Source organism: Vigna unguiculata, chromosome 5, assembly GCF_004118075.2.
Source record: "Vigna unguiculata cultivar IT97K-499-35 chromosome 5, ASM411807v1, whole genome shotgun sequence".
NCBI classification, from domain to species: Eukaryota; Viridiplantae; Streptophyta; class Magnoliopsida; order Fabales; family Fabaceae; genus Vigna; species Vigna unguiculata.
The window spans coordinates 13,537,737-13,552,344 of NC_040283.1; the positions used below are offsets into that span (position 1 = coordinate 13,537,737).

The window sequence follows — 14,608 nt, forward strand, 5'->3', positions numbered from 1 at the left end:
AAACATGATATAAAAAATAAAAATTCTAACATATCACTATTTCGAATTTCAATCTGCATCAATAATCGACACCACAATACAATAATCTCAAAACGTCAGATACAATTTCCATACTCAAATCACAATCGTAACCGTAACATCTACAACGTATATTGGATTCAGATCCTTTGCCTCCGAACACTCATACGGCTCGCGGTCCTCGTTGCTGTCGTTCAGTTCATGCTCGGAAGAATGTTTAGAAGGGAGAAAAGTTCAGTAGAGCCACGATTTTTGTTTCATAAACTGTGTAGAGATTAGTAGAAGAACGAAAGAAGAAGACTTCGTACTAATGAAGGAGCTATGCTACAAATTATTATAGTATAAAAAATATTGTAACTTGTAAAGAAAATAACCAAATTTAAAATAATACATATAAATTTGTGACGGCTAAAAAATTAACCGGAATAAAATATAATTTTAACAATTTTTTTGACCGTCACAAAATAATTGCTAAAAAAACATTTTTCTAAGTGTATATTAACTACTACAAATTTTAATTATTTTAAATAAAATTGTTAATAGTGACGAAGTTATATTTAATAAAATTGTAAAATACTAATATAGCAATAAAATTAATTTTAAAGATTTTAATATTTAATTACTTATTTTGGATCCAGTTCGTAGGTGGGCCCAACTTTAAAAATGCAGAACGAAAAGTTGGCCTCACCTTCATCCTTCGATCCAGAGTTTCGTTTCCAAACCGACTCTCGACATCGACGAAACTGCAAATTTGAGGTCAGTTTGATTTCTCAAAATGGAAAACCCAAATTTTTCGATGTTGCCCTATTTCACGTTGTGATTTTCCGCTGTTTCTGGACTGATTGTGTTGAATGATTCTGCTGTTGAATTGCGGTTTTGTGTTCATCCAATTTCAAATTGTTTATTGTATCATGTTGTTTTTGGATTAGGTTTGCGTTGCTTTTCTCATGTTTATGGATTGTTATTGTGTATGATGAGTCAATTGTGTTGTGTTATTGTGTATGTTTTTCCCATCAAAGTAAATAGCTTTGATTACTTCATCGTTTCTTTATCTTAGTTTTGGTTTTCCAGTAAATTCAATTGGAGGTTTACTTCTGTCAAGAAAAAATAAATTAGGAAGTTATTATTAATGATTTGAAACTGAATAGAGCTTGACATTAAAGTCTTTTACCTTTTTCACCAATTTGGGGACTTCTTCCACCCTCAGTTTTTGAAATGATTGAACCAGTTTCAGGCTTAGAAGTTCATAAGCTCATACTTTCCTCTTCTGACTTCAAGTTTCCAAATGCAATATCAATGCATAGGAATAATTTTGCAACAGTGTCTTAGGGGTCGGTTGGAAAAGGCCATGTCATTGCAGACGCATTAGCAAATCCATTTAAATGAGACCATGCATGGTTTCAACCTCTATTGGTACTCCATAAGATTTCCATAATATTTAGGAAGAGAAAACATAAAGAGCTTAGGAAATAAAGTGGTGCAGTTAGAAAAGATGAGAGTGTTTAGACAAGTGTAAGTGTAAAAAGGTGATGGTTGAAGCATTATTATTATTATTATTGGGGAGGCCGTATAGTGTTTGGTTTTTATTTTTGGGACCGAGAGATTTTTTTCTAAGATACAATTATACAACTATATATGTAAATGTTATTATAGAAGTACACGGTGCACACCACTTAAGTCTATTTAGCTCAATTCAATATTGCTTTTTCCATCACCTTAATGCCCCCAGTTGGATCACAAGCCTCTTTTACTTAGCTTGGCAACTACTCTTCTTTATCACTGCTTTCTATACTCTTAACACTTCCATAATCTCTCATATATGAGCTATCATCAATTTGCTTCCTTTGTTTCATTTGAACATCACAATTACCTCTCTTACTTTGGAAGCTACAAATCATCTCGTATTATATATAAATGAGTCATGTTTCTTTATTTTTATCAAATTTTACTATTTAGTTTTCTATGATGATATTGAAAATTGTTAATTATCATGGATAGGAATGGATGTGAATAACTTTAAAACTCAGCTGAAAAAGCACAGTGATAACATAAGTGCTCTGGAACGCAATATGCAATACAGCGGGTCCATAAATATGCTCATGAAAAACCTTTCCGTCAAGATTGAATCGAGTCATGCTCAACATTCTGAAGCCATAGGAGCCTTGGGGCAAGAGGATGAGAAACTATTGTCAGGTAATTTTATTTATTTTTATTTAAAAAAAATTGAAATTTTTTATTTATTTGTTTTTATTTTTGATGTGTTTTTCTTTTCAGATGTTAAATCAATGAAAACAGAGAGAGAAATGATACGTGGGGAGATGAAGGAAATAAACAAAACTTTAGAAAAGCTGAAAACTGATAAGATGGAGGGAGAAAGGTTGTTGGGGGAAGCTTATGACCGTATCTCAATGCTGGATGCTGAAATGGAGACATCAAAAAAGAGTACTACAGATACGATTGCAGGTTTATTTTCAAAGCATGCTAAACTGATTGTTAAGTTGAAGTAGGTATGTGATATTTTATTTAATGTTTGTTAATATTTAATGTAATTAGTCCAGAGTTCTAACCTTTATATTTAATTTTTAAATTTGTAGCTGATTGATCGGTACTAGAATGAGTATTTGAAAGTAACCAATATATATGAATGAAAAGTTACGATTTGGATCTCCACACTAATTTAACTAAAATGCACCAGAATCGTGATATATATTATTATGCAAAGTTATGTATCAGTGTTTTCAACATATAAAGCAGTCCATCCATCATCTCTGTTGGGATAGATTGAACTACCGTTAGGAACATGAAAACGTTACTAATGAAACTTGTTTATATGCAAATTATATTATTGCTATTGATGCTTTTATTGGTATAGCAGAGTGAAGCAAGAGAATGCTGAAAAAAAATATTATTCAACTTAGGCACAACTCTGGAAGATAATTTAGTTAGGCTTGAAAATTAGGATGGGATACATATTTCTTTAAATAATCTATGGGTTTATATACTTTAGTCCTACTGATCAAGGAAGTAAATGTCTCAGTAAGCTGTACTCCCATGATTTTTGGGATTTATACAGGTTACTAACTAACGGCATATAGATTCTTACGCCCCTCTGCAAGATAGTGAGTATGTATTCTTCATCCCTATCTTGGTCACAATTCTGTCAAATGTGAAGCTGTTCAACCCTTCTTGAGATTTGTGTAAGCTGTTCTTGAGTGGGTACATGTAGAGCAATTGATAAGCCAATATCAAGTTTCTCCTTGATAAGATGCCTATTCACTTCAACGTTCTTAGTCTTACCATGTTTAACAATGTTATGAGCTATGTTGATTACTGATTTACTGTCACAGTAGATTTTCTCAGGTCCTTTCAAAAGGGAAGAATACTTGTAAATATTGTATTTTCATGGTTGTTTTATTCTTGAACTCTAAAGTTGACTTACAAAAATGCATTTAGCTGTCAGAAAGTAATTCATTACTGAATGTTATGCACTTAATTCCCTAAACTTTGAGGTAGAGTCTTAGTAAAATGATAGACAAGGACTAAGTTAAACAATCCATCTAGCAAGGCTATGTTAAAAAGGCAGCTAGTAGTTGTTGCTCTAGTTTTCTTGCCTTCGGCAAATATTGGTTTCCAAAAGAATGAAGTCTTGTGTTTTAAGAGTTTGAAAAAGGATGCATGGGCAGAGATGAGAGAAAATTGGAGCTGGTTTGTAGGACATTGCATACTTGTTTGTTTTATAATTTGGGGAGGCCGTGAAGTGTTTGGTCTCTGTTTTTGGGCTGTGCGATTTTTTTTTTAAGATACATTGATACAAATGTATACAAATATTATTATATAAGTACACAGTCACACCACTTAAGTCTATTTAACTCAGTTCAATATTGCTTCTTCCATCACCTTAATGCCCTCACTTGGATCACACGCCATCGTTATTCAGCTTGGCAACTACTCTTCTTTATCACTGCTTTATATACTCTTAACACTTTCATTATCTCTCATATATGGGCTATCATCAATTTGCTTCCTTTGTTTCATTTGAACATCACAATTACCTCTCTTACTTTGTAAGTTACGTATCATGCAATTGAAAAATTATTACACGATCTCGAATAATATATGAATAAGTCCTGTTTTTCTTTTCTTTTTTTAATCTATTTTTACTATTTAGATTTCTATGATGATATTGAAAATTGTTAATTATCATTGATAGGCATGGATTATGATAAATTTAAAACCCAGTAGAAAGAGCACAATAATCATATAAATGCTCTTGAAGACAACTTGCGATACGATCGTCGGGTCATGAATATCCTCTTGAAAGACATTAAAGAGGAGATTGAAATGTTTCATTGTAAGCGTTCCACAGACTTAGAAGCGTTGATGCAAGAAAATGAGGAATTGTTGTTGTCAGGTAATTTTATTTATTTTTATTTAAAAAAAGAATTGAAATTTTTTATTTATTTGCTTTTACTTTTTATGTTTTTTTCAGAAGTTGAACCAGGGAAGACGAAGAAACAAATGTGTGAAAACATTAAACATGGATAATGAAAATATGAGTAGAGATTTATCTGAAAAGGTTGAAAACTTGGAGCAGGTATGTGTTGTTTGTAATTAGTTTCGAGTTCTGACCTTTATATTTGATTTTCAAATTTATAGCTGCAATACATGCTGATTGATTGGTGCTTGAATGCGTATTTGAACGTAACCAACATGTAGGAAGAAAAGTTAAGATTTGGATGTACAAACTGATCTAACTAAAATGCACTAGAATGGTGATATATGTTATGCAAAGTTATGTATCGTGTTTTCAATATGTAAATATGTAAAGCAGGTCCATCCATCATCTGTGTTGGGATAGATTGAACTGGCGTTAGGAACATGAAAACGTTACATAATGAAACTTGTTTATATGCAAATTATATTATTAGTATTGATGTTTTTATTGGTATAGCAGAGTAGCAAGAGATGCAGAAAAAAAATATTATTAACTTAGGCACAACTCTTGAGGATAATTTAGTTAGGCTTGAAAATTAGGATGGGATACATATGTCTCTGAATAACATATGGATTTACATACTTTAGTCCTACTGATCAAGGAAGTAAATGTCTCTCAATAAGCTTTATACCGGTTACTAACTAACAGCATACAGATTCTGTCATCCCTATCTTGGTTACAATTCTGTCAAATGTGAAACTGTTCAACCCTTCTTGAGATTTGTGCAAGCTGTTCTTGGGTGGGTACATGTAGAGTAATTGATAAGCCTCTATCAAGTTTTTCCTAACTAAAATGCCTATTTACTTCAACGTTCTTGGTCTATCATGCTTGACAGTGTTATGAGCTATGTTGATTACTGATTTATTGTTACAGTGGATTTTCTCAGGTCCTTTCTAAGTGGAAGAATACCTAATAAAACAGATTTTGGGGCTCTAATATCAAGTTTCCCTTGTCTTGGTTATGTTAGAAGAAATGAAACACACTCAAAGATTGATTATGCAAATGAACAAATTCAAGCAACATGGATTCCCGATGTTTTTCACTTCTTTAGAGCTCAAAAAGTTAGAATGAAACAACTAAACAACTAAACCTTTCAAACTTGTTTTTGGATCTTTCAATATATTCATTTTTTGTTCTGTGATGGACTATTTTCAGATATATAAATCATGGAATTTGGTCATGTGGGTTTCATGAAAACACTATGCTCATTTTGGTGACATATATTTAAAATGTGGAATGCAGCTGAGTTTTGTTATTATATAGGTGAAATATTATCTTTCCTGTGCTGCACATTGAATTTATATGTACTTTCTGTTTCATAGTTAATAATGCAGTTTTCAGTTTTCAATTTTAAGTGTAGCAGAGGAGGGCTGAGGCTGCATGGATATGGAGTGGTCAAGTCATGACCTTTTGTTTCATAGTTAATAATGCAGTTTTCAATTTTAAGTGTAGCAGAGGAGGGCTGAGGCTGCATGGATATGGAGTGGTCAAGTCATAACCTTCTGTAGTCTTTGACAGACATGTTAGACAAGTATTCTTTGATTTTGTAGGGTTTTTTTTGAATATGATACAATACGGGTTAACCAGAAAATAAGCCCTCAAGAGTGCATAACAAACCTTCAGTGGCTGAAACATAAATAAATAAATAAATATATATATATATATATATATATATATATATACTTAATAATTATAATTATTCCCATATGAAAACCGTACTACAATCATTCTTTTTTCTCTTCATCAATACATATTTAATAGTTATAAATGAAATTTTTCTTATTAAAACACCCCCACTCTCTAAAATATATTATAGATAGATATATTTAAATGTACTTATTTATAACATTAGTATTGTAACTGATATTTCTAAATTTTAATGCAATATTACAAGTTTATTAAAAAAGTTATTAATATTTTTAATATTTATTTATGTTTCATTCATTTTTTTAATGATTTAAATTTAATTTTTAAAATATTAATTAATTTTTCATATAAATAGTCGTATATTTATTTATAATACATATTGAATAGAAGTAGAATACATATTGAATATAAAGTAAAATAAATTTAAATATAGTCACATTTAAAATGTTAGTATGTGTTTTATTATTTATTACACACCTGTTTATGAAAAATTAATTGAAATTTTAAAGAATTAAAATTTGTATTTTAAAAAAAATCTAAATTTGATTATTAAAAATTAATTAAAATATAAATAAATATTAGAATCGCTTATATATTTTATAAACATATAACAATGTAATATATATAAATACATTTAATTAAATTTTAAAATAATAATAATGTAAAGATATCTCATTAAAAAGGTATATATCTTTTTAAAATAAAGTAAAATCTTTAGTAAAAATAATTAAAAATAAAGAGGAAACACATTTCTCACTAGATATGATTTTCTTATCTTATTTAGAATTGAGTGCGCCACTTTAACTTAAAATAAAGTGGAAAGCTATGATTAGTCACTTGTAGATTAAACTAGGTGAACCTTCTTTGGTCTTTTTAAGAGCTTAAATATTTACAAGTTTTATTTATGAATAAATATTATATATATATATATATATATATTAGGTAAATAGTCCCTTTAATTGAGAATGATTAACTACAAATATATTTTTTTAATAAATTTATAGTTATTTTGTTACAACCTAAGTATAGTTTTATTTCTTCGCTATTTCTTTCTAAAATGTAAATCACAGAGTTTAAAAGATTCTGCCATACCATACTCAGACTACAAATTAATTCAATCATGAAACATACACAATATCACAACACAATTGACTCATCATACACAATAACAATCCATAAACACAGTGAGAAAAGCAACGCAAACCTAATCCAAAAACAACATGATACAATAAAAGATATAAACATTGTACGGACCATCCAACCTCCGAAACAAAAAGTTTTATAATTTTCAAAATATTTAAATACATTTTTAAAAACTATAAAAAAAAAAGATGGTGATACAGAGAAACTATTTATTGGACTATGCTCATGGTTAAAAAAACTAAACAACTCATCATTTTAAAGTAAAGAAACTAAACAACTCGTAATCATTGTTCAAGAAAATTAAACAACCCGTAATCATTTTAAAGTAAAGATTTTCAGCCACTGAGGTTTGCTATGCACTCTTGTAGGCTCTTGTTAACCCGTATTGTATCATATTCACACAAAAAAACTTACAAAATCAAAGACTACTTGTCACCATGTTTATCATGCCTCTTGCAAAAATGTAATGTAGGTCATGACTTCACCACTCCACCATATCCATGCAGCCTCAGCCCTCCTCTGCTCCACTTAAAATTGAAAACTGCATTATTAAATATGAAGAATAAGGATAGTTGCTCACAAAAAAAATTAAAAGAATACAGAAAATACATATAAATTCAATATACAGCACAGGAAAGATAATATTTCACCTATATAATACCAGGTCAAATGCAAATTGTTCACTATCATATACATAACAAGGTTACCTACCTGAGTTGAGTTATTTTATTACCAAGTGGTATTGTTAGCTTCTTAATGTTATTTGTCTCAAATAGCAATTAAATTCCATATTCCATACTATACCACCACAGAAAATGTCTGGATTTGTAACACGGTTACACTAGATCACCATGACAAAGTGCAAAGGTGCCAAGTGTGTGCAAAGGTGCCAAGTGTGTGTGGATAGGTGGCCATACTAGTTTATTACCAATAACAGCAGCCTATATATCAAATCATGATACCACACATCCAAGCCTAGTTCACCCCAAATTATAAAACAAACAAGTATGCAATGTCCTACAAACAAGTACCCTAGGCTTTACAACCTTACTCAGCTTTTCAGTTAAATTTGCAATCATAGCTGCAATCATAGCTGCAGTATCCTTCTCTGATGTCCTCATGTAATCTTTGAGCTTTGATAACCGCTCATTTATTTCCCCCACCAGCACTTCTTTGTCCGCCTTCATCTTAGCCTCCAACTTTAATAATTTTTCCTTCCCTTCCTTCAATTCCTTCCATTCCCTATCCAGCTTCTTCATTGCTCCAGTCTCTGAAAAAAAAAAACACAAAAAATAGTAGCAAATAAAAAAAAATTAATTCCTCTTGTTGTTTATAAAAATAAAAATAAATAAATTACCTGATAACAGATCATCATTTTTTTCCTTCAAAGCTTCTATGACTTTGAAATACTTAGCATAAATGGATTCAATCCTCTCTTCAAGGACCTTCATCTGCATATTCATGGACAAGCCATGACCTTCCAATCTGCTTTGAAGAGCATTTATACGACCACTGCACTCTTTCAGCTGGGTTTTAAGATTATCATATTCCATGCCTGTCTGGCTTCTGAGTTCGTTGCAATCCCTCGTACAACACCTCACTGCGAAAAACGAAAATCAAGAGACGAAAAACATAATTAACCCTTATTTCAATTATTTCTCCTTACACATCATCCTTATCAGCCAATATTTTTTCTAAATTAATCCGAATTCAATTTTCTAATACAATACATACATTACCAAACCAAATCAGCAGCAGCCACCAATTGAGCAGCAGCAACACACAGCAACAACGAAATAAATTTCAAACAGTATACTAATTCAGCAGAGCAGCAGCAACACACAATTCAGCAGCAAGACACATTTCAAACGAACCCAATTTCAATAGCAAATCAATTCAGCAATCAACACCAATTCAGCAGCAATACAAGCTATTGTAGATTCATACAAAGCAACAAAAATGAAATATTTTCATTTTTGTTTTCTTACCTAGCACAACTCTGAATCATAAATTAGTGTGTGTGGAGATTATTTTCAACATATATCCAACTAACCATAAAATTCGTTAGCCACAAAATTTAATAATAAACATACAGTAAAAGCTACACTGAAAGTGCGTCTCTATCTTTGTTTCTTGTTTTTTTTTATCGAATGTTTCAGTGATATGCAATTTGCTGACACATTAAGGAATCATCCCATAAATTTATAAGATATACTATGATTCACAATTTCAGGTAGAGAAATATTTTTAATTTTTTTTTAGTTTTGACATGACAACTAGTCTACCAGAACAAATCTCAAGTTAAAACCAAGTGATTGGTTCTCTTTCAACACCAATGTTTCATTTCAAATTTATAAGTATACGCTTACGAATTATATACAATTTAAAATTTGATAATTCTGTTACCATACGAAAATATATCTTGATAGACTAAAACAAGAAAATGCTTATAAATTATTAGTAACCTCAATTCTTAAATGGGATGCTTATATGCTTGACACATGTTACCCAAAAAATTTATAACAGTAACCTAGTACAGAACTAATTAGTTTCTGCTACCTATATGAATTGAACGTTATCTGGTGAGCGTGAGAAGGGGGCGAAGAAAATGCCCCGTTATATCCGCACCATGCACACTAGTTGTCTAAAAAGGTTCCACAGAACAATCTCCATCCCTAGGCACCAGTACCAGTACCACTTACACTTGATACTCATCATAATCATAATGTTGTAATGAAGAGAGGACATGGAAATGCAATCACGGAAGCATCACAAATAATAAATATATTCTTTTTTCATAATTTTTAGAACCAAACCAAAGTCAACAATATTAGCCGTTTGTAAGATGATGGAGATTGATGCACTTTGGAGATAAAATTCTGATGGAATTGACTCATAAAATATGATAGATTAGGGGACTCATAAAATATGATAGATTAGGGAATTAATGGCGGCAACTACGAAATTGAAATTGGGAGAAGATTGAAGGATAAACAGCGATTAATGGCAGCAGCTATAACAATAATTAGGATTCACAAAATGGGTCGTCCTGATCGGAAATCACAAAATCAGAAATCTAAGGTTATGAAAATCAGGAATTTAGGTTACAAATCGGGAGAAAGGAACCAGAACGAAAATTACGAAAAAACCTGTCTTGGCTGTAGTCGTGGCGGTCGGAATCGTCCGCCAATCGTCCGCCAATTAGAGAAGGAGGAAGGGAGGAGTTAGGAGAGAAAAATGATTTTTCATATTTTTCAATCAGGTTACACGTTGCCTCAATCAGGTTATTTTTCAATCTTAATTTTAGTGAACTAGCTTTCACAAATTCTCCAGTTTTTGTCATACCTCATTTGCATCATCACTGAACATTATGATTTCTTTATCGTTTGGATTCAGGGCAATAGTTTTGATGTGATAATACTGAGTTTTGTTATCCCTATTTGTTATCCATTGGTTTCTGGCTTTCTAATGCAATGTTAATTCTTCCTGATTCAAAGTTTCTTTAAATTCATTTGTTTAATCATTTTACAGCTTTCATAGGTTCCTTGTGTTTAGAGTAGCAAGTTTCCACTTAAATCCCCACTAACCTTTGGTCATCTATTCTTGTATCACTAAACATTAACTTATTCTATTTCCTTATATCCATATATCTCAATTTTTCAGTGATTCTTTCGTTTTATTTACTTTATTTGTATCTATATACTATTAAACAGTTCTTTAAACGTTAAATTTCTTAGCTTAGTTAAATGATATCTTTTTCTTTTTCCATTGTCATTCATTTTCAAGTTGAGTTAATAATGATTGAGTTACTAAATGGAGCATGTGAACCTTGATTACCTAAAAAATATGCAGACACTATAATCGCGGTGAGTTGGTTTAAGGGTGTCATATTTCTTTTTTGTTTGTTGCTAATGCTGAACTTGAGATATTTATTTGTGTAGAGGCCACCATTCAAGGTTTTAAAGGCAAAAGCTATACCGACGAAGAGATTGAAGTCATACTTAGAAGGAGTAGAAGTGTTGAAATATTATGAAATCTTATTGGTAAGTAAAGTAATCATTTGTAAAAAAAGAAAATTATTGTTAAGAAGAAAAATAGTAAAAATTGAGATTGATGTTTTAGTTTAATAAAAGCAACTTACCATTTTAATTCAAATTAGGTTGATTGAAAAAATATTGATCTCTTCTACTTTATGATTTTTTGCCCTTCGTACTAAATGACAGTTGTATATAGTAATTTCTCTTTTAAATGTATATAAATTTAGACTTTCCAAAATAATAATAATTTTATTCTGAAACATGATTGAGAATAATTTGAAAATATTAAAATATTTATTTTTATAATTCATAATTATATGATTTGTTTTTAAATTTTTTAATAATTGATCAATTAATTTTATTAATTGCTTTTAATTTTCTAATTATGAATGAATTGATTTTTATTCTGTACGTTTTGAAAATACGGTTACGATTAATAAATATATGATTAATTTCTAAATTTTTTATTAAATTAGTTGATTTCATTAATTATATTAAATTTCTTTAATTATGGAGGGAATTTTTATTGGTAATTAATAATACTATTATAATTGTTATTATTATTTCAATCAATAAATATATTTTATTTTAAATCATTCATTTAGTCAACAAATTTTGAATTAATATTTATTGAAAATATTTTGTTATTTCAAAGTAATAATTATTCTATTTTAAAACATGATTGAGAATATTTTTAAAGATTTAAAGATTTATTTTTTACATCTATAATTATATGATTTGTTTCTATTTATTTTTTAATAATTGACAAATTAATTTTATTAATTGCTTTTTATTTTATAATTATGAATGGAGTTTTTTTATTGTAAAGGTTTTGAAATCTTTTAAATTTTATATGTTGCAATGATTATACTATTATACTTGCTATTATTTTTGTTATTATTATTTGAATTAATTAGTATTTTTTATTTTGAATTATGTTTTTCATTATTAGTCAACAAATATTGAAAATATTTATTACATATTCTATTACTTGAAATATAATTATTTTAATTTGAAACATGGTTTAGAATATTTTTAATAAAGCATTTATTTTTACGATCCATAATTATATGATTTTTTTTCTAATTTTTGTTAATATTTGATCAATTAATTTTATTAATTGATTTTAATTTTTTAATTATGGATGGATTGTTTTTAATTCCATACATTTTGAAACCTTTTAAATATATACAGTTGCAATTAATAATTATATAATTAATTTTTATTTTTTTTATTAATTAGTTGATTTCATTAATTATTTTAATTTTATTTAATTATGAATGTAGTTTTTATTGGTAATCGATAATATTGATAATATTATAATTTTTATTATTTTTGTTAATGTTATTTGAATAAATATATTTTATTTTAAATCATTCACTTAATTATTAATCAACAAATTTTAAAATAATATTTATTACAAATATTTTATATTTTATTACTTTAAAAAATAATTATTTTATTTTGAGAAAATATTTTTAAGGATTAAAACATTTATTTTTACGATCCATAATTATAAGATTTGTTTCTATTTACTTTTAATAATTGACTAATTAATTTTATTAATTACTTTGAATTCTTTAATTATGAATGAATTTTATGTATTTCAAACGTTTTGAAATCTTTTAAATTTATATCTTGCAATTAATAAATATATGATTAATTTTTGAAGATTTTTTTATAAATTAGTTTATTATTATGCAAAAATAATTGTTACTCTTTAAAGAATGGATAAATAATTATATTGTAAATAATAAATTAGGAATAGATAATTATGAAAGAAAATTTTATATATATATATATATAAATATTGTTTAAAGTTTTTTGTATTTATACATGTTTTTATTGACAATTTTTAAGCTTAATCTTGACTTGATTATGTATTTACTTTATACGGGATCCATAGTCTTATATACTATATACTTACATTATGGTATTATTATTATTATTATTATTATTATTATTATTATTATTATTTTTTTTTTTTTTTGTACGAGATCATAATTTATCATATGTGTACACTATGATATTAATGTCAATCACAATATGTCTACATTGTTCTATTATTATTATTATTATTATTATTATTATTATTTTCAGAAAAACTTTAATGCATATTATGTTTACAATTTAGTTTAGCAATGAATATATATTGAATGTGTTTTTTATTGACAAATTTTAAGCTCAACTTTAGTTGTGTTAATTTATGTTGTACAATATCCTTACATTATTATCATTATTATTATTTTTATTATTATTATTATTAGTACTAATATAAAATATAAAGTATTAGTATTATTATTATTATTAGTATTGATGTTAAAACTATTTTTAATGTAAGATAATATAATTAATTTTTGGGTTAAATATATTTTTGGTCCCTCAAGTTTCAGTGAATTTTAGAATTAGTCCCTCTTCAAAACTTTATACCAATTTAGTCATTCATCTTTAGAAATACATGAATTTAGTCATTTTTATCAAATTTTATGAAGTTTATTTGATATTTTAAACGCATTTTGTGATAATATTATTATAAAATAATGTTATTTATTTTTAATTAATTTGTTAAAATAATACCTGTGACTAATTATTTAATTTTTTCATACTATTATTATTATTATTTTGTACGAGATCCACTACAAAATATATATATATATATATATATATATATATATATATATATATATTACTTTTTATATAATTTATGTTTAACTCTATATATTAATTATTCTACATCAACAATTTATTTTAAATATTGGTCTAAATTTTTATATATATTATTTTGTTAACAAATTTTAAAATCAATTATATCTTATATTTATTTTATACGGGATATTGATTAGAATAATTTATTTTTAACTTAATATTTTTATAATTTCACATACACAATTCATTTTAAATATTGGTTTAAATATTTATATCTATGCTCATGATAATATAGAATAATATTGTTTTAATATTGGTATTATTAATATTAATAGTAGACTTATTATTAGTATAATTAAAAATTATTATCATTTTTTAAATATTATATATATTTATATAAATATAATTATAAACAATTATAACACTTAAATATAATTATATAAATAAATTATTTATTTAAAATTAATAATAATTATAATAATTTTCTTAATCTAAGTTTAAAAGAAAACAGAAAAAAAAAATTAACCCGTACAATAATACCTTAACAAACACATTTTTATTTAATATTGGTCTACTAAACATTAATAATTCAATTTTAACCAAACAATAATAACTAATTAAA

The 14,608-nt window shown here is 27.3% G+C and overlaps 2 protein-coding genes across 15 annotated transcripts; one reads left to right on the top strand and one right to left on the bottom strand.

The window, feature by feature from the left end:
* The first annotated feature begins 664 nt into the window (after window positions 1–664).
* LOC114185515 lies at window positions 665–6,140 on the top strand. Of its 14 annotated transcripts, XR_003604832.1 has the most exons (8): window positions 665–774; window positions 2,017–2,211; window positions 2,293–2,525; window positions 4,229–4,429; window positions 4,508–4,612; window positions 5,387–5,574; window positions 5,669–5,776; window positions 5,855–6,140. XR_003604832.1 is itself a non-coding variant. In XM_028073274.1 (4 exons), the coding sequence occupies exons 2-4, from the start codon at window positions 2,019–2,021 to the stop codon at window positions 3,097–3,099; spliced, it is 390 nt and encodes a 129-aa protein (XP_027929075.1). In that variant the 5' UTR covers window positions 665–774; window positions 2,017–2,018; the 3' UTR covers window positions 3,100–3,443. The 14 variants fall into 14 exon arrangements, 1 of the variants encoding a protein (XP_027929075.1); XR_003604829.1 differs by having other exon boundaries at window positions 4,508–5,574; XR_003604828.1 differs by having other exon boundaries at window positions 5,387–5,776.
* Window positions 6,141–7,532: 1,392 nt separating this feature from the next.
* Window positions 7,533–10,545, bottom strand: LOC114186275. Its single transcript, XM_028074333.1, has 4 exons — window positions 10,445–10,545; window positions 8,661–8,903; window positions 8,355–8,573; window positions 7,533–7,844 (listed from the first exon to the last, which is right to left on the bottom strand). Exons 2-4 carry the CDS (start codon window positions 8,854–8,856, stop codon window positions 7,777–7,779), a joined length of 483 nt encoding a protein of 160 aa, XP_027930134.1. The 5' UTR covers window positions 8,857–8,903; window positions 10,445–10,545; the 3' UTR covers window positions 7,533–7,776.
* Window positions 10,546–14,608: the final 4,063 nt, after the last annotated feature.